Source organism: Zootoca vivipara, chromosome 10 (assembly GCF_963506605.1).
Source record: "Zootoca vivipara chromosome 10, rZooViv1.1, whole genome shotgun sequence".
Classification (NCBI taxonomy): domain Eukaryota; kingdom Metazoa; phylum Chordata; class Lepidosauria; order Squamata; family Lacertidae; genus Zootoca; species Zootoca vivipara.
This window is the reverse complement of record NC_083285.1, coordinates 64,388,734-64,412,328: the sequence shown is the minus strand read 5'-3', so window position 1 is coordinate 64,412,328 and position 23,595 is coordinate 64,388,734. Positions and strand designations below refer to the sequence as shown.

At 47.0% G+C, this 23,595-nt stretch overlaps 1 protein-coding gene across 2 annotated transcripts in view; it reads right to left on the bottom strand.

The window, feature by feature from the left end:
* PRKCQ (protein kinase C theta) overlaps positions 1 to 23,595 on the bottom strand; it is a 56,929-nt gene that overhangs the window by 8,992 nt on the left and 24,342 nt on the right. For both annotated transcript variants that reach the window (XM_035128182.2, XM_035128183.2), the window contains exons 4-15: positions 23,132 to 23,192; positions 21,216 to 21,378; positions 19,574 to 19,605; positions 16,320 to 16,405; positions 14,984 to 15,113; positions 12,105 to 12,214; positions 10,560 to 10,680; positions 6,577 to 6,737; positions 5,643 to 5,816; positions 4,083 to 4,174; positions 1,553 to 1,615; positions 913 to 1,051 (exon numbers count right to left, since the gene is read on the bottom strand). In XM_035128182.2, the coding sequence (XP_034984073.2) occupies positions 913 to 1,051; positions 1,553 to 1,615; positions 4,083 to 4,174; positions 5,643 to 5,816; positions 6,577 to 6,737; positions 10,560 to 10,680; positions 12,105 to 12,214; positions 14,984 to 15,113; positions 16,320 to 16,405; positions 19,574 to 19,605; positions 21,216 to 21,378; positions 23,132 to 23,192 (1,332 nt within the window). The remainder of the gene's footprint in view (positions 1 to 912; positions 1,052 to 1,552; positions 1,616 to 4,082; positions 4,175 to 5,642; positions 5,817 to 6,576; positions 6,738 to 10,559; positions 10,681 to 12,104; positions 12,215 to 14,983; positions 15,114 to 16,319; positions 16,406 to 19,573; positions 19,606 to 21,215; positions 21,379 to 23,131; positions 23,193 to 23,595) is intronic.

The window sequence follows — 23,595 nt, the reverse complement described above, 5'->3', positions numbered from 1 at the left end:
ATCAATATCTGATGTCATTATAGAAAATTCTTATAACTATCAATAATCAGCTAACATTCCATTCCGTCTCTTGTACGAGAGGACGGCTGTTAGGAATTTAGCAACCTGTAGAGTAATATAAGGATCCACATCTTGAAGAACCCAGGCAAGCTGTAGGTCAACTGGTTTGTCAGCCATAGGCTGGATTATGGAGTTTAGTATACTAGCACAAGCCGAACCGTACATAGGGCAGATAAACATAACATGATGTAGAGATTCAGATGTTTTAATTTCACAAGCACACATTGAAGAGACTTGGCCCTTAGTAAATCTATGTCTCAGCACATTTGTTGGGAAAACATTGAACCTAGCTTTAATGAAGGCATATCGGTGAGACGCGGCCGTAAGCGATGTTAAGTAGGACGGAGCACGGTAAATAGGGGTTATGCCGAAATTTAACGGCGAGCAGACTCCACCACCAGCTAAGAAATTTTGGTATAGCTCCGCATCATCCAGCCTTTGATTTATACACCTTTTTGCCGCATTTCGATCCAGTTTGAGCAATTCAGCGGGCGAGATCTCATAGGACAGCAATTTGGCATGGATTTTCCCTGACCACAAATTTGTGAAGTCATCCCGCCACATGGATTGAATGAGATAGTGGTTCGGGAGTTGCTGTGCCCTTGCCTGTTGACCATGCTGGCTGGGGTGATGGAGGTTGAAGTCCAACACAGCTGGAGGCCCACAAGATACCCCATGACCCTGAGCATTGCATTCCCTACACCAAGCACCCAGGGAGATACCTCCAGGGAGCTTATTGGTGGGCACAAAAGGCTCAATCCTTCTCTTCCATTTGCACCCAACCCCTGTTATTCAGAGATATATTGCCTCTGGTCTGAGAAGCTGGTTGCCACGGGTAATAGCCCCACTTACCTCTGGTGCGATATAATCGGGGGTTCCACAGAACGTGCTTGTCTTGGCGTCCCCTCCCATGTGCTCTTTGCACATCCCAAAATCGGCAATCTTGATGTGCCCTTCCTTGTCTAGGAGAACGTTGTCAAGCTTCAGGTCTCTGCAAGGCAAGATCAGGCGACATCTCTGAAAAAGCTCTTTTCCTGAAAGACTAGATGTGTTATCTAATCAGTATGTGCTGTATATACACAGAACAATTGTTAAGTCGTATCGGGTGCAAGTCCCGGTATTGTGGGGTTGTATTGTGGGGAAGAGCTGAGGAGGAATGACGGGTGGGAGGAGCGCAGAGATGAGAAGTGCCCTGGGGCATCTGCAGCAGCACATCCGGACGCCTTCGTCTGCCCCAGCTGCAACAAAACATGTCTCTGCTGTGTCTCGGTCTCTACAGCCACAGCAGGCACTGTAACTCTTCAGCTGTTTGACTTCTCCCCCTGAAAGTGCATTCCGCCGTTATCTCCTGAGACAGACGGATGTTCACAACCGCATGTTGAAACCCCTGCATTTCTGGGGGTTGGACTCGATGCCCCTCAGGGTCCCTTCGCGCTCTGCAATTCTACGATTGTATTATTCTTTCTCCCTCCACCAAGGATAAAATTCCTACCTGTATATGATGCCTTGAGAATGAAGGAACTGCAAGCCACAAATGATTTCAGCAGCATAAAACCTGAGAAAATCAGAGACAGGTCAGCCTTAATTTTATTGGTGCATATTTAACCCAATATCCAAGATCTGTCCCCCTACAGGATACTGGTCTGGCGGTTATTGTTTTTATCTGTAAGACACCTTGAGTCCCATCAAGGAAAAAGGCATGGCAGTAATAATAATAATAATAATAATAATAATAATAATAATAATAGAGACCTTATTTCATAACAGCCACTGACAGACCTATCCTCCACCCCAAGCCAGTGGCCATCCTCAAATCATGCTGCAGTGAGTTCCACAGGTTACATTAGCTGCTGTGTTACGGAACACTTTCTTTTTCCTGTCCTGAATGAATCTACAGCCCACCACTTTTGTCAGATGGAAAGGACAAATAACTTTTCTGCAAACACCTACATTAATGCACAATGATGGGGGTGCGGGGAGGAGGTGTTTGGGGGAAATGGAATTAAACTGCCATGCAACCAGTCCAGGAGCGGCGGCGGCGGAAATGGTGGCACCGCCCTGCCACCTTCCTTCTTGGTGACGTCCTTCCTTCCTGTTGGCAATGGCAAGAGCTGAGCCAAATAACAGCCGGGATGCAATGGGAGAATGCTCCTGAGAACGTGCAGAGTTCCATCACCAGGGGGCAAGCACTTTCTCCACTCCCTACTTCCGGGATTAAGAGGTCTCTTCTTCGGTTCAGAAGCGCACAGCTCCAGGGGCGACCCGAGGCATTTTGGCGCCTGAGGCTGAATATCCGATGGAGCTGGGCAGCCATGAGGCTGTGCAAGGGCTTCGTCTCAAGGAAAGGGTCTTGCAGAGCCTCGCCATTGGGGGCTTGCACACAAGGGGGGCAAACTCAGCCAGGGCTTCTCTTTGCCACCCTGCCTCGCGACAGGGAAAAGCAGAGCGGTGGAATCCTCGCCAGGCCACGTTTTTTAGAAATCCAACTCTGGATTCACAGAGGAGGGCCGGGCGGATTTCTATGTCCAAAGTCACCTTCGCTCACATGGCTCTAATGAATAATTTACTTCAAGTCGCTCTTCAATCCAAACAAAGCCCTAAAACGGTTTCAATATTGATTTTTTAAAAAATTATCCCCAGGGGCACTGGGGCTTATTTTATTTGCTTTGTTCTATTTGTTTTAATCATGCCTCAATCCGTTTATAAATCTTCGGTTGGTGTTTACCTTCTAGGTGTTTTTTTTTTTTTTTTTTTTACATTCACGTGATTCAGGCTAGTGTTTTATTTTATTTTGGGGACTCGGTGCTATGGAGCAGCCGAACAAGAGAGGTTCCACGGATGCAGCTTTTCAAAACAAAACAGTTCAACTGGTGCGCTGTGAGTTAAACCACTGAGCCTAGGGCTTGCCGATCAGAAGGTCGGCGGTTCGAATCCCCGCGACGGGGTGAGCTCCTGTTGCTCGGTCCCTGTTCCTTCCAACCTAGCAGTTCGAAAGCACATCAAAGTGCAAGTAGATAAATAGGTACCGCTACAGCGGGAAGGTAAACGGCGTTTCCGTGTCCTGCTCTGGTTCGCAAGAAGTGGCTTAGTCATGCTGGCCACATGACCTGGAAGCTGTACGCCGGCTCCCTTGGCCAATAAAGCAAGATGAGCACCGCAACCCCAGAGTTGGTCACGACTGGATCTAATGGTCAGGGGTCCCTTTACCTTTACCTTTTATAGGGGGACTTGGGGGCCTGAGTACCCACAAACATTTTTTGGGGGGTGCTCGGCACCCACAGCGCGGGCTCTGACGCGACTTCCAGTTTCTGCCAAAAGTTGCTTCGGAGGTTTCCCAGGCCTCACAACTCTCAGCACCCTTAACAAACTACAGCTCCCAGAATTCTTTGCTGGGGGGAATGCCATGCCTCTTTAAAGTGCTATCGTGATGCTTTAAACGTTTGGCACGAATGTGGCCTTAAGGAGAAAGGAAACTGCAATGATCCCGACTCTACACTTCACGCATTTCAAGGCAGCCTACTCCTGCAAGCAGGCCCGTCCATAGAGGCTAGTGGCGCGGAGAACCACGGCGCCGGGCGCTGGAGGGGCGCCAAATGAGCGCAGGGTTCCCGCAATCTGGCCAGGACTGCACTCCTTCTCCAAGAACTCCGCGCTGCGCCTCCTTCTTGTTTCCCCAGTGCTGGGTTCCGCTCAGTCGAGGTTCGCCACCAGCGCGCGCACAGCACCCAAGCAGCTCTTGCTGGTCCTGCGGTGCGCGCGCTGGTGGCAAAGCGCTGGGGAAACGAGAAGGAGGCGCAGCGCGGAGTCCTCGGAGGTGGCCTCCCGCTGCTGCCGCAGTCCGCTTGGCACTCCCGGGCCCTTGGAGAGGCTCTGGAGGGGGGCGCTGGAGGGACCTAGCGCCAGGGTGCTGGGTGGGCTTAAGACGGCCCTGCCTGCAAGGACTGTACCATATCACCGATGGTATGTTCGAGCAATTTCTCTGTCTCTCCAGGAATGTGCAGCAAAAACAGACCCCAACTTACCTCGCTCTGCCAATGTCAAACTTGTGGCAGATCTGGATGTGAAACATCAAGTCACCCCCATTGAGATATTCCATTACAAAAAAGAGGTTTTCCTAGTAAATAACAAAAGAAGGCTTAAAATCATCATCATCATTGTCACAGGGTGTACGTTGCGACTACTCTAGAGTAATGACTCTGCACGTTCTGACCTTTTCATGCTTTTATTAAGTGCAGTCTATTTACAGTGATAGAGCTGTACAGGATACATCTTTCTAGTCCGAACCAGAACCCTGGAATGGCGCGCTCCGCGTCTTCTTCCAGCATAAGAGTCTGGGCACGCCAAATCGCCTTCCGCGTTTCCTCCTGCGTAATTCCGGAACCGGAGGGAAAAAGGGCCTCCTTTCCCTGCTCTCCTTCTCCCCCTCTTCCCCCCCTCTCTCTTCCTCTCCCACGTGTAGCAGGGGCTCTCCTATGCTGTCAGAGCCCCGTCTCCTCCTTCCTCCTTCCTCACTTGACTCTTCCCCCTCCCCGCTGGCACTACTGCTGGTGGAGGAGCTGCTTCTCAGGATGGGAGGGGGCTCTCTGTACTCTTTGCCCCTTACAATCATCATCATGAAATGGTCTTTGGGGCAACAGACAACATATAAAAAGAAATGGAACATTGCCTCAGTGAAAGCTTTATCTTGGGGAAACTCAAATGGATGGATTCATGATAAAAACTGAAAGATTTATACGATCTTTCCCGGAGAAAGTGGGGAAACAAAAGAAACACCTGTGCCTAGAAATCACGGGACAAATGGAATAAACCACCGGACAAAGGGAAGTGTGGATAAGCTCTTCAACCCCATTCTCCAAAAGCTACTAGCTGGAGATGGAAGTCTATCATTGTGGGAAATTATCAACCAAATCTAACAATGCATATTCTTGCTAGTTAGCATGTGAAGGGGTTAAGACCACAGAGCTGTATTGCTGCTAGGCGGACCCAGACCATAGACATGTAATTGATAGAGAGGGCTCTGTGTGATATCATTTCCCTTCCTCTCCTGAGGGGCACCCAGCATTTCTTGTTTCTCTCTCTCTCCCTCTTTCTGGGAGCAGACATATATCCAATTGCTTCCGCTCAGGCACTTGCCTGAGGCTGCTTCTACTGTAAATATAAGTATTTTACCTGCATAGTTTTTAATACTGCTGCATGTGAGAACCAAGGAATGATTATGAGTAAGTAAAATGCATTCTAAACTTACTTCTCAGTCTGTTGTATGATTCTTTGTTAAGAAAAGGGGGAGCCAGCTTGCTTTCCAGCTGGACCTGTTTACCTAATTCCTATGCTTCCAATATTTTGTGCTAAGGATGGGACTTGAAACTCTGCTAAGCTGAATTTCTTTGTCTGTTCAACCCACACATGTGGGTGCTTGGAGGGATGAATGACAATTAATAAATTCTCTCCTACTTATTAAAACTCATCCAAAAACCACGCCCCACTGGCTGCCATTTTGTGACTGGTGGACCTTCTCAAGTGGGTCCCGAAGGCAGGCAGTACGATAATCTCTATTCTGAGTGAACAGGAAAGAAGTTTGTTACCTTTGTCTGGAATGTGCAGAAGAGATGAGTGAGGAACGGGTGTTCCCAAGCCAGAGAGAGGACCCGCCTTTCCACCATGGTGCATTCAACATCATCGTCCATCAGCACCACCTCCTTCTTCAAAGCTTTCATGGCAAAAAACTGGTTCGTGTCCTTCAGCTCAGCAAGGAATACCTGGGCAACAAACAAGCAAAAAAAAAAACCAAAAAAAAAAACCCAGGGTAGCGCAAAATGCTACGATCCATGGCAAGGTTAGTAAAGCCACAGAATTCAAAACTGAGTGTGGAATTAAACCCCCCCCCCATACCAAAAATCTCAGATGGAATGTTTATCAAGTTTCTAGTCCCTATTGTTTGCAAAGACCGATTCGAAAGGGAGTGGCCAAGGTGTCGTGCAGGGATGAGGAGCATTTCGCAGCTCAAGGGCCACTCTCTTTCGTTGGAGAGCTTTCAGGGGCTGTGTGGGAGGGGCCAACGGAAAAAGTGGGTGGAGCAACAGGTGTGAGTTTTACAGTATTGTGGTACAGTAAGTTACATGCAAGCTATGCAAAAGCTAGAGATTTCTGTGCACACATGTACATGTACACACACACACTTCCTCCCAGGCAAGCAAGAGGCATTATCCCAGTTCAGGGACACAAAAAAAAAAACACTTAAGGAGAGTGCAGACTCTAGTCTTGAGGCCTGGGAAGAAGGGGTGTGGCTTGGGGAGGCAGCATGACCTAGGAAGAGTCTCAAGAGCGAGAAGTGTGTGGATCGAGGTTCCCTGCTCCCGTTTAATCGTTAATACAACCCTGGTTTTCTGTTCTACTGTACAGTAATCCACAAATCGCACGTGCTATTTTTGTATTCAATTCAAGCAGGCAGGGCTTTGTTTTTGTAAAGAGAAAACACCAACTCCGACAGTATTTCCTGCTCTCTCTTTTATTCCTTACCTTGCCAAAGCTTCCTTTCCCCAACATTTTGTGCAAAACAAAATCATCTATGGTAAACTTCGGCAGCTCAGCAGGGAGGTCTTTCCTTGGTTCCAGTTCCACTGAAGAATCCGGACACGTGACGTCTTCTGCGGGGGATTCCCAGGAAACTCCCTGAGGCTCTGCAATAATAGATCCCAGTGCAGTTCGTTAACCGACAGAGCTCCCTAGTGCACTGACGAGACTTAGCTGCTTGGGGGGAACGCACCCCATTGCACCTCTCTCCCCACCCAATGACCCAATTTGGTTGGCAAAGTGTAATCTGGGATAAGATGCAGCTTGGCTAGCTGGTGTAAGCCACCTGAAACTCCTTGCTTTGTTTCTGGGACCCGGCCTTGGGTGGCTGTGGTATGGTGACTGTCCCTTAGCCTAACCCACTTCACAGGGTTGTTGTGAAGGTAAAAGGGGGAGGGGAAAAACTGTGTCCGCCATCTTGAACACCTTGGAGGAAAGGTGGAACATAATAATAATAATAATAATAATATTTATTAATTATTTATTAATTATTATTAATAATTATTTATACCCTGCCCATCTGGCCGGGTTCCCCCAGCCACTCTGGGCGGCTTCCAACAAAACATTAAAATACAGAAATCAAACATTAAAAGCTTCCCTAAACAGGGCTGCCTTGAGATGCCTTCTAAAGGTCTGGTAATTGTTGAAAGAAAGAGGGCTTCCGGTTCAGCGCCAGCGCAAATCGGCGGGGTCCCGTCTCTTCTCCGAGACGGCCCGTCTCTGCTAGGAGTGGGGAGGGCAGCGAGAGCGACGCTGCGCCCCTTAGAACCTCGGGAAGAGCGTCCCGGGGGCGAATTTTGCTCGGCAGAGCCCCAATCCGGACTCCCCAACTCTCCGGCAAGCTCTAATAAGAGCTCCGGAGCGAGGAGGGTAGAAGTCGCGGGGGCCATCTTGAGCAACAACGTTACCCTAGCGGAGAGAAGCTTCAAGCCGAAGGCAGAGAGCGCTGGATTCTTCCGAAAAAAACGATTGGAAATAAGAGTGTAAGTAATCTCACGATTTGGACTATAAAATAATTTGGATTTGGGAGAGAGGGGAAAAAAGAGGAAGCCACCCCCCCCCACCGGCAACCTAAGAGACAGTAAATAGAAACCCGAAGCCGTAAATAGAAGATTTCAATTTAAAAGGTTCCCTCAAAGGCATCAAAGAGGATCTCCCCTAGATGCAGGGTAAAAGGGGAGAAAGACTGCGGTTGTGAATACCCTGCAGAAAGAGGTTAAGATCAAGAAAGACCTTTCTTTTCCCCGGGAGCCGGCAGCCCAGACAACCCAGTGAGCTGATCAGGATCTATAAGTGGAATTTTATTTTTATTTCTATTTTTTGGATTTTTTGGAAATCCTTTTTTTGGTTTATATGCTTCTGAAATGTGAGTTTGAACTTTATTTCTAATAAGACTTGGAGAATGCAGCCAGCTTGTTAAAATGGAGTCGAGAAAATAAACTGTGACCATTTTCCACCCCATGTGACAAGTTTTGACCTTGACAGGATTGAACTATGTCAACAAAAAGGTATTCGCCTGAGTTCCAGCGGACTGTTTTGACCATAATGTGGGAAGTAAGAATAGGACTATGTCAAGAGGAGACACAACAGCAAGAGTTAAAGCAACAATTCCAGATGGTGATGGCAGAATATGACTTCTTAGAGGATGAAGCTACTGAAACTGAGGAAGACGAGTGTGAGAATGACAGTGACAGTGATTTGGAGGATTTTGACAATGATGGGGACTGTGATTTGGAACGAAAAGATGAAGATGAGGACTGTGACAATATAATACAAAATGAAGCTCACCACGAAAAAAAAGATGATTTTACTCTACAAAAAGTCAGGTGGAGTGCCCCTCCTTTGAGGGGGATACGATTGGATTTACTGGAACTCCAGAATGCCCACAGGGAAGAGGAAAAAAATAAGCAGAGAAGAGAAGAAACTCAGGGGTGCTGTATGGAGGCCTGGATGGCAAAATATTGTAAAAAGGGGGTGGGGTGAAGGGAAAGTGAAGTTGTGATTAATAGGATGGATTATTAGGATTAAAACTGGACTGCTGACTACGGAACTTGCTGGATTGGGGGGTTGGAGCCGGAAATTGGGGATGAAAGGTTAGATTGGGAATAGTTATAGTTTAAAAGTGAATTGATTTTGGAAAAAGGTGAAAATATGGAGGCTTATAGAGGGGGGAAAATTAGGCACGGGAAGAAAAAATGGGAGTTTGATTTTTCAGTGATTTGGATATTTGGTGAAAATGACAATAGCTAAGTTTTAAAGTAGTATAAGGTATAAAGGTAATTATTTCATAGAATAAGAAACTGTTGAAGAGGATAAAAAAGGGATGAAAACCGGGGAAGGGGGGAGGTTGGGGAAGCCCACAAAATATGGTTTATTAATTATGAATGAAAAAAGATTATTTTTGTTTTGTCTTTCCTTTTTTGTCTCTCTTTTTTTCTCTCCCCCCCCCTCTTTTTTCTTTTTACTCTTTTTTGGTATGAGAATAGATGGTTGGATGGACGTCTTCCTGCGTACTGCCCTGGTTTCCTGGAGCTCTCTGGTGGCAGGGGGGGGCTTTGGGGGCAGGGGAGGGGGAGGAGGACAGAAATCCAACCATAAAATGGACCATCTCTGACTGTTCACCTGCGTGGGATACTTCTGTGGCAGGGGAGGACCCATGGAGGGGGGTGGGAAGAAGGTGGAAAAGGTGTTCATGTATGTACCGTTTTTTGTAATTTGTAAAATCAATAAAAATTATGTTAAAAAAAAAAAACTAAAGGTCTGGTAATTGTTGTTCTCTTTGACCTCTGGTGGGAGGGCATTCCACAGGGTGGGTGCCACTACCGAGAAGGCCCTCTGCCTGGTTCCCTGTAACTTGGCTTCTCGTAGCAAGGGAACCGCCAGAAGACCCTCGGCGCTGGACCTCAGTGTCTGGGCAGAACAATGGGGGTGGAGACGCTCCTTCAGGTATACTGGACCGAGGCCGTTTAGGGCTTTAAAGGTCAACACTAACACTTTGAATTGTGCTCGGAAACGTACTGGGAGCCAATGTAGGTCTTTCAGGACCGGTGTTATGTGGTCTCGGCGGCCGCTCCCAGTCACCAGTCTAGCTGCCGCATTCTGGGTTAGTTGTAGTTTCCGGGTCACCTTCAAAGGTAGCCCCACATAAATAACAACATTAATTTAAGGGTGATTCATTGTTTTCAGTGGAGCTTATTCCCAAGTAACTCTGTGCTGGGGTCCCCAGGGTCATCTAGTCCTACCCCTGAAATACAGGGACTATCAGTTAAAGAATCCTTGGTTGATGGCCATCCAACCTTTGCTTAAAGTCTCCAGTGAGGGAGAATCCATCCCCTTCTGAAGTCATCCTTTCCATTGACTGTAGGCCTTGTCTTGCATAGGTACCTGTTTTGTGTCCTTTCTCAATATTTGGCAGGTAAATGTCTAAAGCCAGAAGCATATATATAGACCAAGGAGGCTGCTAAATAAGGTGGCTACTCAAATGATGCCTATTGTCTTTGTCCATGGAATTTTCTTGGCAGGGATACTGGAGTGGCTTGCCAGTTCCTTCTCCAGGTGGATCACGTTTAGTCAAAACTCTCCACTATGACCTGTCCATCTTGGGTGGCCCTGCATGGCATAGCTCATACCTTCTCTGAGTTATTCAAGCCCCTTCGTCACGACAAGGCATTGATCCATACTTTGGCCACCTCATGAGAAGAGAAGACTCCCTGGAAAAGACCCTGGTGTTGGGAAAGATGGAGGGCACAAGGAGAAGGGGATGACGGAGGAAGAGATGGTTGGACAGTGTTCTTGAAGCTACCAACATGAGTTTGACCAAACTGCGGGAGGCAGTGGAAGACAGGAATGCCTGGTGTGCTCTGGTCCATGGGGTCACGAAGAATCGAACACGACTAAACAACAACAACTCAAATGATAAAATACAGCACCTTTTTTCCCTGCTGGAGGCGCTGGCACGGGAGGAGCAGTGGGCGTCGGGTCTTTGTCAGGGAAGACTATTTCCACAGGTCCTTCTCTCAAGATCTTCTCTGACTCCCGCAAGCTTCTAGCCTGCCTCACGGTAAAAACGAGTAAAGGAATGAATCACGTAGCATGCTTGTCGGGCATTGTGCAAGTGTGGGATCTAGTATGGGGCAGAAGATTGGAAACTAAAAAAAAATATTGATGGAGTTTATCCATAGATGACACCCTACAACCAGAATGTAGGTCACACACACGCACACACACGCACACACACACACACACACACACACACACACACACTTCTCAGCAACTAGCAACTTGTCAAATAGTTGGGCTGGCCGTGGGGAGAAGATGAGTTTTTGCCCAACGAGGGAAAGATGACCTGAGCTTTTAAAGGCGCCAGTTGTAAAATAATAATACGATCAGAGAACATGCCATTGTGCCTTGGGTGAGGTAGAGTCCACCGAACGTATCCTCCTGAGTTGCCCTCTCTATGTAGATTTAAGACACTGTCTCATAGCCCCATGCCTATCTCAGCTTAGCTGTCTATCCAGAGAAAGCCAGGTTGTACATTTGTTGAATAATCCCACTGGGAAAACAGCTTTCTTGGTGGCCAAATTTCTCTTCCTATCTCTCAAGCGTCGTAAGAGTAAAATCGACTGCATTGATGCGGGTTTATCTGTATAGCCTTTATTGGTGCTGCCCATGTTTTATTTTAGTTTTTAGATGTCTTAGATGTTTTAACTTTGTACTGAGAAATGTATCTTTTCTGACTGACGGTCGAATAAGGAATGATGATGATGATTAATAATAATAATAATAGCCTGCAGGATCAGGTCAATGGCCCATCTAGTCCAGCATCCTGTTCTCACGGTAGCCAATCAGATGCCATTGGGAAACCATTGAGCAGAATCCAAGCACAACAGCCACTCTTGTGGCTTCCAGCAGCTGGTAGACAGAAGCATCGCTGCCTCTGACGGTGAAGGTAGGGCAGAGTCTCCATTGTGGCAACCAGAAACTTGGGGAAAACCTGGTAGCAGGACCATTGAGAGCACCCTAGTCAATGGACGCCTTTGTCACCTGATTGGTGCTACCAGCAATCTCCAAATCATTTCTTTGAATCGCTTGCAAATGGACTTCACATGGCTTGTTGTCACCAACCGGTCAGCTGATTGTCACCGGAAGCAAAGCCCTTTTGAAGGTAGGGGTTTCTCCTGGCACCCACAGCAAAGGGGCCCACTTTGAAGTTGTCACCCGATGTCATAATGAGGTTGGTGTCAGATGATGGGCAGGTGGGGCCAGCCCCACGCACCTGCTAAAGTTGGACCACAGGGGCAAGGGAAGAATCCAGCCCCCATTTCATCTTATACTTCAAACCAACTAAATAAATCCACAGGGAGAATGGGACTTCCTCTTTTGTAGAGGTGGCAAGTACAAAGAAATATACATAAGCCCCCAGCCTTCTGTGCTTTTTGCCCCAGAGGAGCCAAAGAACGAGGCTGCTTGCCCACCTGTTGCCGGCTCTCAATCAGTTGCAGCGCTTCCGCCATGAGCTTCTGGTTGATGCCGCAGAGGTTTGCCACTTTGGCTTGGCACTTGTGGTGGACGTTCATGGCACAGGCTGCAAGGAAGGCATGGAGTTAGCAGGTGAGGTTCTGGCATCGTTAAGGGAATCCAGTCCGCAGGTTAAGAACATTAGAAGAGCCTGCTGGATCAGGCCAATTGTGCAGTGAGTCCAGCCCTCCTGTTCTTGCAGTGGCCACCCGGCGGGAAACCGAGGAGGACCCAAGCACAAGGGCATCATCCTCTCCTGCGGTTACCACCAACTGGTATGCAGAATCATGAAATCATAAAGTTGGAAGAGACCCCAAGGGTCATCTAGTCCAACCCACTGCAATGCAGCAATCTCAACTCAAGCATCCATGGACAGATGGCGATCCAACCTCTGCTTAAAAACCTGCAAGGAAGGAGAGTCCGCCACCTCCCGAGGGAGACCGTTTCACTGTCAAAAAGCTCTTTCGTTTTCATCCAGCACACAGTTAAACTACGGTTTATGATAACTATGGTTATCTATGGCCTGCTCCTGCTCCCAGCCTTTTCCTAACGTTCTCTGTAGGTCTCTCAGCTGAGAGGTAGCAACCTGGAAAGCAGGCTCAACTCTGGTCCCTCCCCACTGATAACTGTACCATCAGAAGAATGATTCCTATCTCCCTCTGCTGTTTTCCCTTCTGTTACAAACAGGGGTGGAAAATTTGTTGTGGAATCTTAGAATTGTAGAGTTGGAAAGGACTATGAGTGAAATATACTCAGAGTCGAGAGTGAATTTCATGCTCTTTATTCAGCTCGTAGTAGCAAAAGGAGAAGAAGGGAAGAATGGCTCTTTTCCCATAACGTCTACTTATATACAGTACATTATTTACACAATGGGCCTTGCGTGATTGGCTACTTCAGGGATGCACCTGTAGGCCAATCAGGTTGCAGATTCACTTCTGCCAGCAGCCTGATTGGATCCCTTATTGCTGCCAGCGGGGGATTCCCCCCCCAATGAAATACTTGAGTTTTTTCTGAAGGCTGCAGAAGGTCACTAAAAGGCAAATTTCTCCCCCTGTAGTTGCTGTGATGCCAATAATTGTCTTTCCCCCCCTCCCGGAAAAAAAAAACCCTGATGCCATATGTAGTTTGTTCGTTTTTAAATAAGAACATAAGATCATGTCCAGCATCCTGTTCTCACAGTGGCCAACCAAATGCTGGTGGCAAAGCCATGAGCACAAGAGACCTTTCTCATCCCACTGTTTCCAGCAAATGGGATTCAGAAGCATCGCTGCCTCCAGCTGTGGAGACAGAACATAGCTATTGCGGCTAGTAACTGTAATGGTGCTGATTGCTTCCTCACGAGTAAAGCACTCCAAACTCCGTAGCTGGTTTTTACAGAGTTTTATTATATACATATGTACAATGCAGAGGATCAAAATGCATGACTGCTCTATTCCGAATCAGAATCCGGAAGCACCACCCTTCGTATCTTCCGCCAACAGAACACCCTTGGTGTCCTGAATCTCCTCCTCTCTTCCCGCCTCTTTCCCCTCCTCCGCTGTTGGGCTGATGGGGCTGGTGGAGAACCCTCCCTACCAGAACTGCCCAGCTGGGGTGCCGGTGGTGTCCCCTCTGGCACCTCTCCCCCTGAGCGCTCTGGTCTGACCCTCCAAACCTTCCCTCTGGGAACCTTAACCTCTCAGCATCCTCAAGGCTCTGCACTGCTTCCTGAGGGTCAGCACCACCTTCTGCAGTCTGCTCCGAAGCCTGACATCCCGGGCTCTGTCTGCATCAGAGAGCCCCTGTCCCGACTTCCTGAACTCTCTGCTGACCCCTGGTGGTCCCCTGACAGTAATCATCAATAGCCCTCTCTTTTCTGAATTTGTCTAATCCTCTTTTAAAGCCATCTAAGTTGGAGACCTTGCCGACAAAGGTCCGTATAGTTAAAGCTATGGTTTTCCCAGTAGTGATGTATGGAAGTGAGAGCTGGACCATCAAGAAGGCGGATCGCCAATGAATGGATGCTTTTGAATTCTGGTGCTGGAGGAGACTCTTGAGAGTCCCATGGACTGCAAGAAGATCAAACCTATCCATTCTTATGGGAATCAGCCCTGAGTGCTCACTGGAAGGACAGATCGTGAAGCTGAGGCTCCAATACTTTGGCCACCTCATGAGAAGAGAAGAATCATTGGAAAAGACCCTGATGTTGGGAAAGATTGAGGACACAAGGAGAAGGGGACGACCCGAGGACGAGATGGTTGGACAGTGTTCTCGAGGCTACCAACATGAGTTTGACTAAACTGCGGGAGGCAGTGGAAGACAGGAGTGCCTGGCGTGCTCTGGTCCATGGGGTCACGAAGAGTCGGACACGACTAAACGACTAAACAACAACAAAGTTGGGGCCATCACTGCCTCCTGTGGGAGGGAGTTCCAGAGTTTGTTTATACGCTGCGTGAAGAAGTGCTTTCTTTTATCTCCCCTGAATCTTTCAACCGTCAGCTTCATTGGATGCCCATGAGGTCTAGTGAGAAAAACTGTTCTCTCTCCATTTCCTCCATGCCATGCATACTTTTTTTTATAATCGTCTATCATGTCACTTCTTAATTCCCTGTTGGATGCAAAGACGCATTTGCCGCCACGTCTAATTTGGCCCTAAGAGCATCAGTCAGTACACCCAGGGTGGAATCTAGACACATATTGAAAATGCTGTGAAAATACTTTTTAAAAAAAGTTTTGAAAAAAACATTGAATTTGCCATCAGCTCACCATCGCCATCTAGTGTCACATTTGAATAACACACCTAAAACACACTTAAAACTTTATATTTGCAGCTCTATAGCTGAGTCCCTGGACTTACCATCACATTTCAAACCCTGCCGCGCCAGACCCCAGAGCAGAGTGCCACAGTGATCGCAGAACGTTGGGCTTTTGTAATTGTAGACCTTAAATCGGTGGGGCATGTCAATCTTAAACCTCTCTTTGTGGAACTGCAGGAGAGAGAGAGAGAGAGAGAGAGAGAGAGAGAGAGAGAGAGAGAGAGAGAGAGAGAGAGAGAGAGAGGACAGGGTCAGAAGACGCTCGTGGCCTGCTTCTGGTGTTGCAAAAACATACAAAACTGAAAGGGTTCAAGCCTTCAAGGAGCTCCCCTTTTGCAAATCTAAATGGTCCAAATGCAAATGAATCAAACAAGGAATTATAAACAATGTGATGGATTCTGCAGTGACCGTAATCAAAAGCTGCCCCCCACTTTCACAATAGACCAGGGATGAGAAAGCTGTGGACCTGCAGATGTGGTTGGACTCCAGCAACACCTGGAGGTTCCCTCTCTCTGCTGTATACCAATATTTTATCCGGAAGGATGACATCTTGCCCAAGGCAACTCACGGAGGCAATGGCGTCATGAGCCAACAGGTTAGGATAGGTAAGTTCAAACCCCATTCAGCCGTAGCATCAGTGCCGGCGCTATCGTTAGGCAGACTGAGGCAAGAGCATCAGGCGGTCGATTTTTTTGGATGTCATAAAAGTATAGCAAATTGAGTTATTAGCATTGCATTTCTTAGTGTTGCCGGGAGGGCGAGAGATGCTGGTGGGATTTTCTGTCTCTGTTGCCAAAGTAAGTTTGTTGGCCTTAGGGATGATGCACTTGGACTGCAACAGGGGACCCCATGTTCTAATCTGCCCCAAGCAGCAAAAATTCTGGAACCATTCCTTTCCCTTGTGAAGGGTTCAAAAAGTAAAATTCCTGACAGACACCTGCAGAGTTGTTGAGCTTTTTTTTTGGGAAACCTGCACCATGCATACGAGATTTGCTTAAATTTTAAATTCCCTGTGGATGCCACTGTTACATCTTGTGTGACTGTGTAGTCTCATTGTGTCACTCTATCCTACCTTACAAGGTTGTTGTGAAGAAGAGAGATTGGCAGAGGGCAGCAAACCTATCTGCACGTCTCTACCTCACAACCCTTGTGACCTCGAGGTCCACAATTTTCTCCACTTTAATCCTTTTTTTAATGAGGAAAGATGTTTGGAAACTCTTGGCAACCGGTGTGTTTTAACCATCCTCAACTGATTCACAAAAAAAATACCCTCCATTCATATACACACTGCCCTCAACTAATTCACAAAAAGTTTCATTCAGATACATGCCACCTTCAGCTGATTCACAAAAAAAGGAACTTCATTCAGATACATACCATAGTTTCTCTGCTATTGATGGCTGATCCCGTACACTTTGCTATTACTTTGTCAATGCACTTCTTGTGAATGGCAGCATTGCATTCTGGGAAGGGAAAACAAACCATGTTATAAAGCATTGCTGAAAGGCCACAAGAAGTAAGAGAATTCCCACAATGCACCCTGGACATTAGAAAATACTATGCATTGCAGGTCTAGGAAGAGTGCTGCTGAACAGGCCAATGGCCCACCTAGTCTAGCATCCTGCTCTCACGGGGTCAACCAGGTGTCCACGGGGAACCTGAAATCAGGAACTGAGTGCGAGAGCTACTCTTCTCACTTGTGATTCCCAGAAACTGGTATTCAGAGGTATAGTTCCTCCTGTCACAGCAGAGGTAGATCATGGTTATAGCCTAATCCTTCACGGGTTTGTTTAGTTCCATTTTAAAGCCAGCCACAAGCAGTAAGAGCAATATAGCAATATTGCAAATACAGTATTGGACATTAGAAGAAATAATAATAATAATAATAATAATAATAATAATAATAATATATTATTTCTACCCCACCCATCTGGCTGGGTTTCTCCAGCCACTCTGGCTCCCAACAGAATATTTAAAATACGATAAAACATCAAACATTAAAAACTTCCCAATACAGGGCTGCCTTCAGGAATCTTCTAAAAGTCAATTGTTTATTTCCTTGGCATCTGACGGGAGGGCGTTCCACAGGGTGGGCGCCACTACTGAGAAGGCCCTCTGCCTGGTTCCCTGTAACCTCACATCTCGCAGGGAGGGAACCACCAGAAGGCCCTCGGCGCTGGACCTCAGTGTCCGGGCTGAACGATGGGGGTGAAGATGCTCCTTCAGGTATACTGGGCTGAGGCTGTTTAAGGATCTAAAGGTCAGTACCAACACTTTGAATCTTGCCTGGAAATGTACTGATTTTGGCTTCTCACATGGCGATTTTGCACTTTTCCTGGAGACTCTAAGGAAAAGGTGAAATCCCTAAAATTTCAGGTCATGCCCCAAGACTTGGAGACTCAACTAGAATCTGCTGCAGGGAACGAATATACCTGCATGCAGCTTCTCCCTGCTCCCCCACTGTCTTTTAGGATTGCATATAACAAAACACAGGCTGTGAGGCTTAAAGCATGCCCAGGCTGTTATTTGACTCAATTCCGATTGAAGCTGGTTCATGGGGAAACGTATTGAAATGCAGAATTTCGTAATACGTTTGGACTGCGGCTAATGTCACGGTGGGGGGGGGGACCACCGCTTCTCAAAGAGTTTAAATGGGAGTGTGTTGACCCACAATCCAGCCAGAAATCAGGCACTTTTCAGCTGTAGCCCTCTGCCTTCTGACCTGGGCATAAGTCCCACTGATCTCAATGGGCCTTACTTCAGAGTAGACCAATAGAGAATGTTGTCATTAATTCCTACTGTAGTCTGTGAGAGGTATCATGGCTCTTGTAGGTCACATTTACACATGTGCTTTGTTTCCACGGCTGGCTTGCTATTTTTATTATTAATACTATTATTATTATTATTATTTATTATACCCCGCCCATCCGGCTGGGTTTTCCCCGCCAATCTGGGTGGCTTCCAACAAATACCAAAATACATTAAAATATCACAGATTAAAAACTTCCCTAAACAGGGCTGCCTTTAGGTGTTTTCTAAATGTCAGGTAGTTGATTATCTCCTTGACCTCCGATGGGAGGGTGTTCCACAGGGAGGGCACCACTACCGAGAAGGCCCTCTGCCTGGTTCCCTGTAGCTTTGCTTCTCGCAGTGAGGGAACCGCCAGAAGGCGCTCGGCGCTGGATCTCGGTGTCCGGGCTGAACAATGGGGGTGGAGATGCTCCTTCAGGTATACTGGACCGAGGACATTTAGGGCTTTAAAGGTCAACACCAACACTTTGAATTGTGCTCGGAAACGTACTGGGAGCCAATGTAGGTCTTTTAGGACCGGTGTTATGTGATCTCGGCGGCCACTCCCAGTCACCAGTCTAGCTGCCGCATTCTGAATTAATTGCAGTTTCCGGGTCACCTTCAAAGGTAGCCCCACGTAGAGTGCATTGCAGTAGTCCAAGCGGGAGATAACTAGAGCATGCACCACTCTGGTGAGACAGTCTGCAGGCAGGTAGGGTCTCAACCTGCGTACCAGATGGAGCTGGTAGACAGCTGCCCCGGACACAGAATTAACCTGTGCCTCCATGGACAGCTGTGAGTCCAAAATGACTCCCAGGCTGCGCACCTGGTCCTTCAAGGGCACAGTTATCCCATTCAGGACCAGGGAGTCCCCCACACCCACCTGACCCCTGTCCCCCCAAAACAGTACTTCTGTCTTGTCAGGATTCAACCTCAATCTGTTAGCCGCCACCCATCCTCCAACCACCTCCAGACACTCACACAAGACATTCACTGCCTTCACTGGTTCTGATTTAAAAGAGAGATAGAGTTGGGTGTCATCTGCATACTGATGAACACCCAGCCCAAACCCCCTGATGGTCTCTCCCAGTGGCTTCATATAGATGTTAAAAAGCATGGAGGAGAGGATGGAACCCTGAGGCACCCCACAAGTGAGAGCCCAGGGCTCTGAACACTCATCCCCCACCACCACTTTCTGAACATGGCCCAGGAGGAAGGAGCGGAACCACTGTATAACAGTGCCCCCAGCTCCCAACCCCTCTAGACGGTCCAGAAGGATGTTATGGTTGATTGTATCAAAGGCCGCTGAGAGATCCAGCAGAACCAGGAAACAGCTCTCACCTTTGTCCCTAGCCCGCCGGAGATCATCAACCAGCGCAACCAAGACAGTTTCAGTCCCATGATGAGGCCTGATTCCCGATTGGAAGGGATCCAAATGGTCCGCATCCTCCAGGCGTGCTTGGAGTTGTTCAGCAACCACTCGCTCAATCACCTTGCTCAAGAATGGTAGATTTGAGACTGGGCGATAGTTGGCCATATTGGCTGCATCTAAAGATGGTTTTTTAAGAAGCGGTTTAATGACCGCCTCTTTCAGCGGGTCTGGGAATACTCCCTCATAGAGGGAAGCATTTACCACCCCGCAGAGCCTATCGCCCAGCCCTTCCTGGCTCGCTTTAATTAGCTAGGATGGGCAAGGGTCAAGGAGATAGGTTTTTTAAAACAATTCTCGGTTTTCTTTTCTTTTTAAAGCATTCTCAGTTTTCTTAAGATCAGTGTGCAAGAAACACTGCAGTTTCTATTTCGGCAGTTGTAAATAACGTAATATGCTAAAAGTTTCTTACGTCTGCACTGGTAACCTTGCTTGTTAAGACCCCTGAAAGAGAGAGGAGGGATGGCATTAATTTGGCGTTAATAATAATAATAATAATTTATACCCCACCCATTGGGTTGGGTTTCCCCAGCCACTCTGGGCGGCTTCCAGCAAAATATTAAAATGCAATAATACAGCAGGTATAACGTTCATCATAAATGTTTGAGAAGAATGACTTTAAAACAAAATAAATGTTGTGTGTTGGGATCTGGGCCCAGAAAAGTTAGGCTCCTCACTCAAGTGAATGAATGAATGTTTATTATTATGGCCAAACAGCCAGCATACTAAAACCAGAATTTCTGCACAGTTCTTTACAAAAACGCTAAAAACGATCAGAGTGGAATTTAGCAATCAATATACTAATTAAATAAACTTAAGAACTCCATTTAAGAAATAAAAGAATATTTTATTCATTTTTTTATTGCTGCAATGATTTATAACTGCTTGTGCAGCTGTGTAATCTCCTGCTTTCTTTGACTTACGGCTATTGCATAAAATCTAGCTACTTTTCTAGTGACATGTGGATTCTGGTTGGACAAGAGATCATTTAAATAATATTTCCTCCATCCTCCTTGGTACGAGAGAGGCTCTGAGATCTGTATAAAATCTCCAATGGAATAGAATGTGGCCCACAGTTCCCATTTGACCGCTCTTACATGGGCAGACCCCCTCGCCACGAGGAATCTTTCTGTATCTGCCTTCCAATAGTGGTCAAATCTGTCAAATCATTGGGAAGTATGGGGGCCATTCTGTTTGTCCAAAGCGTAGGCAGCTTGGGCTACCTTAATTAAGCGGTGTCAGCTGAATAAGGACTGGAGAAAACTGAAGCCACAATTAGCATGATAGCAATACGTTCAAGGACATTAAAGTATGGCTTTCTATTTAGAAAATGCAAGTTTTTTTTTAATAAAAAAGAGGGAAGAGGGAAGAAGAAGGTTGTGGGGCCAGGATAGTGGTGGTTTAGGTTAGGCTTAGGGTAACTTGAAGTTAAAGTCGGACATAGTTAATGTATAACTGTAACTAAGCTTGTAAACTTATACATCGTTAAGAAAAGAAAAACCTATGTTCTCAAGTAAATAAAATTCATCTTCTTTTTGTGCCAAAGAGTATCGTCTTGGTTATTCCAGCAGTGTGTTAAAACTCACAGAGGTGGAGACTCAGAAAAGGGCAAAACTTACCTAAGGAAAAGGGGATAGTTTGTGTCCTAGAGTAACACAGGAAGGGCAGTACTGTATGGTGAAAACCTAGAGTGCCACAAGTTTGCCAGGGTGATATGGCAGACTGATATAGTGGGGATCTGAGTTGCAGGAGTCCCTGTTCTGTAGGCAAGAGGTTGTTCATTCAAATAGCCCTGAGTGTTTGTGAGATCAGGCCACGAAAGCTGGAATTAGACTCTCTTTACTGAGAAGCCCAGAATTGAGGGGTTTATTTTAAGGCGTAAGGAATTGAGTGGGGATTGCTTTACCCCTGTACCCTTTCGTCTCATAATCTATTGGCAACGTCGGCGAGGGGGTTCGTCGCAGTAGTCCCAATAACCTCTGGTGGGCATCAGGTTGGGGGAAGACTGCCATGGGGGATAGATCAAGGAAGGGAGGGGAAGCCATGTGTCATACCAGACGAACTCGTGGCAAACGGAACAGAACGTGGGCTGGGGGAAGAAAGTAGCAGTGAACTCGTGACACTTGACATTGTGGATCTTGGCTTGCTTGATGGCTCCTCTGCGTTGGTGCAGAGAGAAAAACCCTTCCTTTTCACAGTCAATAAACTCTGGATCATCTGGGTGAGAGAAAGAGAGAGAGAGAAGTTTGGTTATTCTGATGACGAATTCCTGCGGTCTGCCTGTAAGCTAAAATAACATATATTTAAATCAGCTTGAAAAGCCGTCAGCTTTAAAAATAAACAAACAGCAGGGCACACTTCCTAAAACAACTCAGAGAGCTGAGTCACACAACAAAGAGAAGCGAGTGGTTGGTGCATATATTTGTGGACTGCCTGGGGGAGTGGGGGGTGTCACATGCCTGAATGCTTGCCCCTAGTCTTTGGAAAACTAGCAGGTCAGGGAGCAGGGTTCTCACCTACATTTGTCCTTGATCTGCTAGATTTTGATGTGCAGGGAGGACTGACACAAGGTCGCAACCCCCCTCTCCCAGCCTGAAGTGGTACCCTCCAGCAGAAGTACCGGCAACATGGTTGTAATTTTGGCTCTCATCAAATGTCAGGCATCTCCTGTAAAGACCCCTACCCCAAATGAAAGAACCTTCTTCTGACTCAGAGCATAGGAATAGCCCACCTGGATCAGGGCAATTGCTTATCTGGTCCAGCACACTGTTCTAACAGTAGCCAACCAGATCTACAAGCAGGAAATGATGACAAAATTGGGGACTGAACAAAAAAAAAGGTGTTCTGCTACGAAGCTAAAGCTCTTTACACCCACTCTTTGAATTGGGAGGAAAATAGGACCTTTCTGCGCAAATGTAAATTGCAGGGGCGTGGTGTGTGTGACTCCAATTTGGGACTGTAACAAAAAGACAAGGCTGCTCCTACCCACAAGCCAAGATCCAAATCTGGAGTGGACCAGCTGAGCTTGCAATTTACAGTGGTACCTCGAGTTACAAACGCTTCAGGTTACAAACTCCGCTAACCTGGAAGAGTTACCTCGAGTTGAGAACTTTGCCCCAGGATGAGAACGGAAATCGTGTGCCGGGGGCGCAGCGGCAGCAAGAGGCCCCATTAACGAAAGCACGCCTCTAGTTAAGAAACGTTTCAGGTTAAGAACGGACCTCCGGAACGAATTAAGTTCGTAACTAGAGGTACCACTGTACAGGGGTGTAGGAAGGGGGGGTGGAGGGAGGGTCGCCCGCCCCGGGTGCCACTCTGGAAGGGTTGCCTCCCCCCAGCTGTAGAGTGGCCGAGGGTGTGCGCAGTGCAAGCAGCAGCCATACAGGATGCCGCACATATGCAGTCCATACAGGCTGCACCGTCCTGGGTGCCGGAGAGTGTGCTTTGTCTTCTTCCTACTCAGGCAGAGGCGGAGTGGCGAGGGGGCGCCGTGCTGCCCCCCACTGACTGGAGCCCGGGGGCCTCCCGCCCCCCTATTGTGACGCCCCTGGGTTGTTACACAAATGCAGGAAACCAACTTCAATTGCACAAACTGAAATTCACCAGGATGTGACTGAATTCCGTCCGAAAACAATGAGTCCAGAAGCGGCCCAGGGTTCGTCCTGAGTGATGAAAGACAGCAAATGATGCTCACACATGTGTGAATCAGTCCTTTGGGTGGCACAAATCCCAATATGTTGCTATAAAAGCCAATTACAATTGCACCAGCCATTAAACTGGTCCATGAGCAGTTTAAGAATTTCAATTTTTTGAGGCTCTGCTGTGTTTCTTTATGTAAAAGTATTTATTGCTCTGCCTTGGGATTTTATACATTTTGAAATTACCATGTCCCAACCTGAGCTTTTGGGGTGGGGAAATCCGCAGTGAAAATGATTGAAAATGTAGTAGCAATAATATGACCATCACTTGCCAGTCGTTTCCAGGAAGTATCTTGCATTCATTAACATTCTGCCTTGTGGCTTCAGTTCTAGCTAAAAAAAATAAAAATAAAGGAAGGCAAATTAAAAATAGTTTTTGTTTTTTGTTTAAAAAGGAAGAGTGAGTGACAAAACAGCCATGGAATAACCATCGCATGAAAAGTTATAATGGAAAGATCTCGCAATAATCTTGTGATCCACAGTAAAAAAAAAATGTATTAAAGTATTTATTTATTTATTGTGAAGGGAGGTTGAGAACACTAGATATTAGTTAACAGAAATAATCCTTTGCTTGTCCTCCTGGATGAAAATACAAGAACTTTGCTGGATCAGGCCAATGGCACATCTAGTCCAGCATCCTGTTCTCACAGTGGCCAGACAGATGCATATGGGAAACCAGCAAGCAGGATCCGAGCACAAGAGCACTCTCTTATGCAGTGGTGTTGTGTGGGAGTGG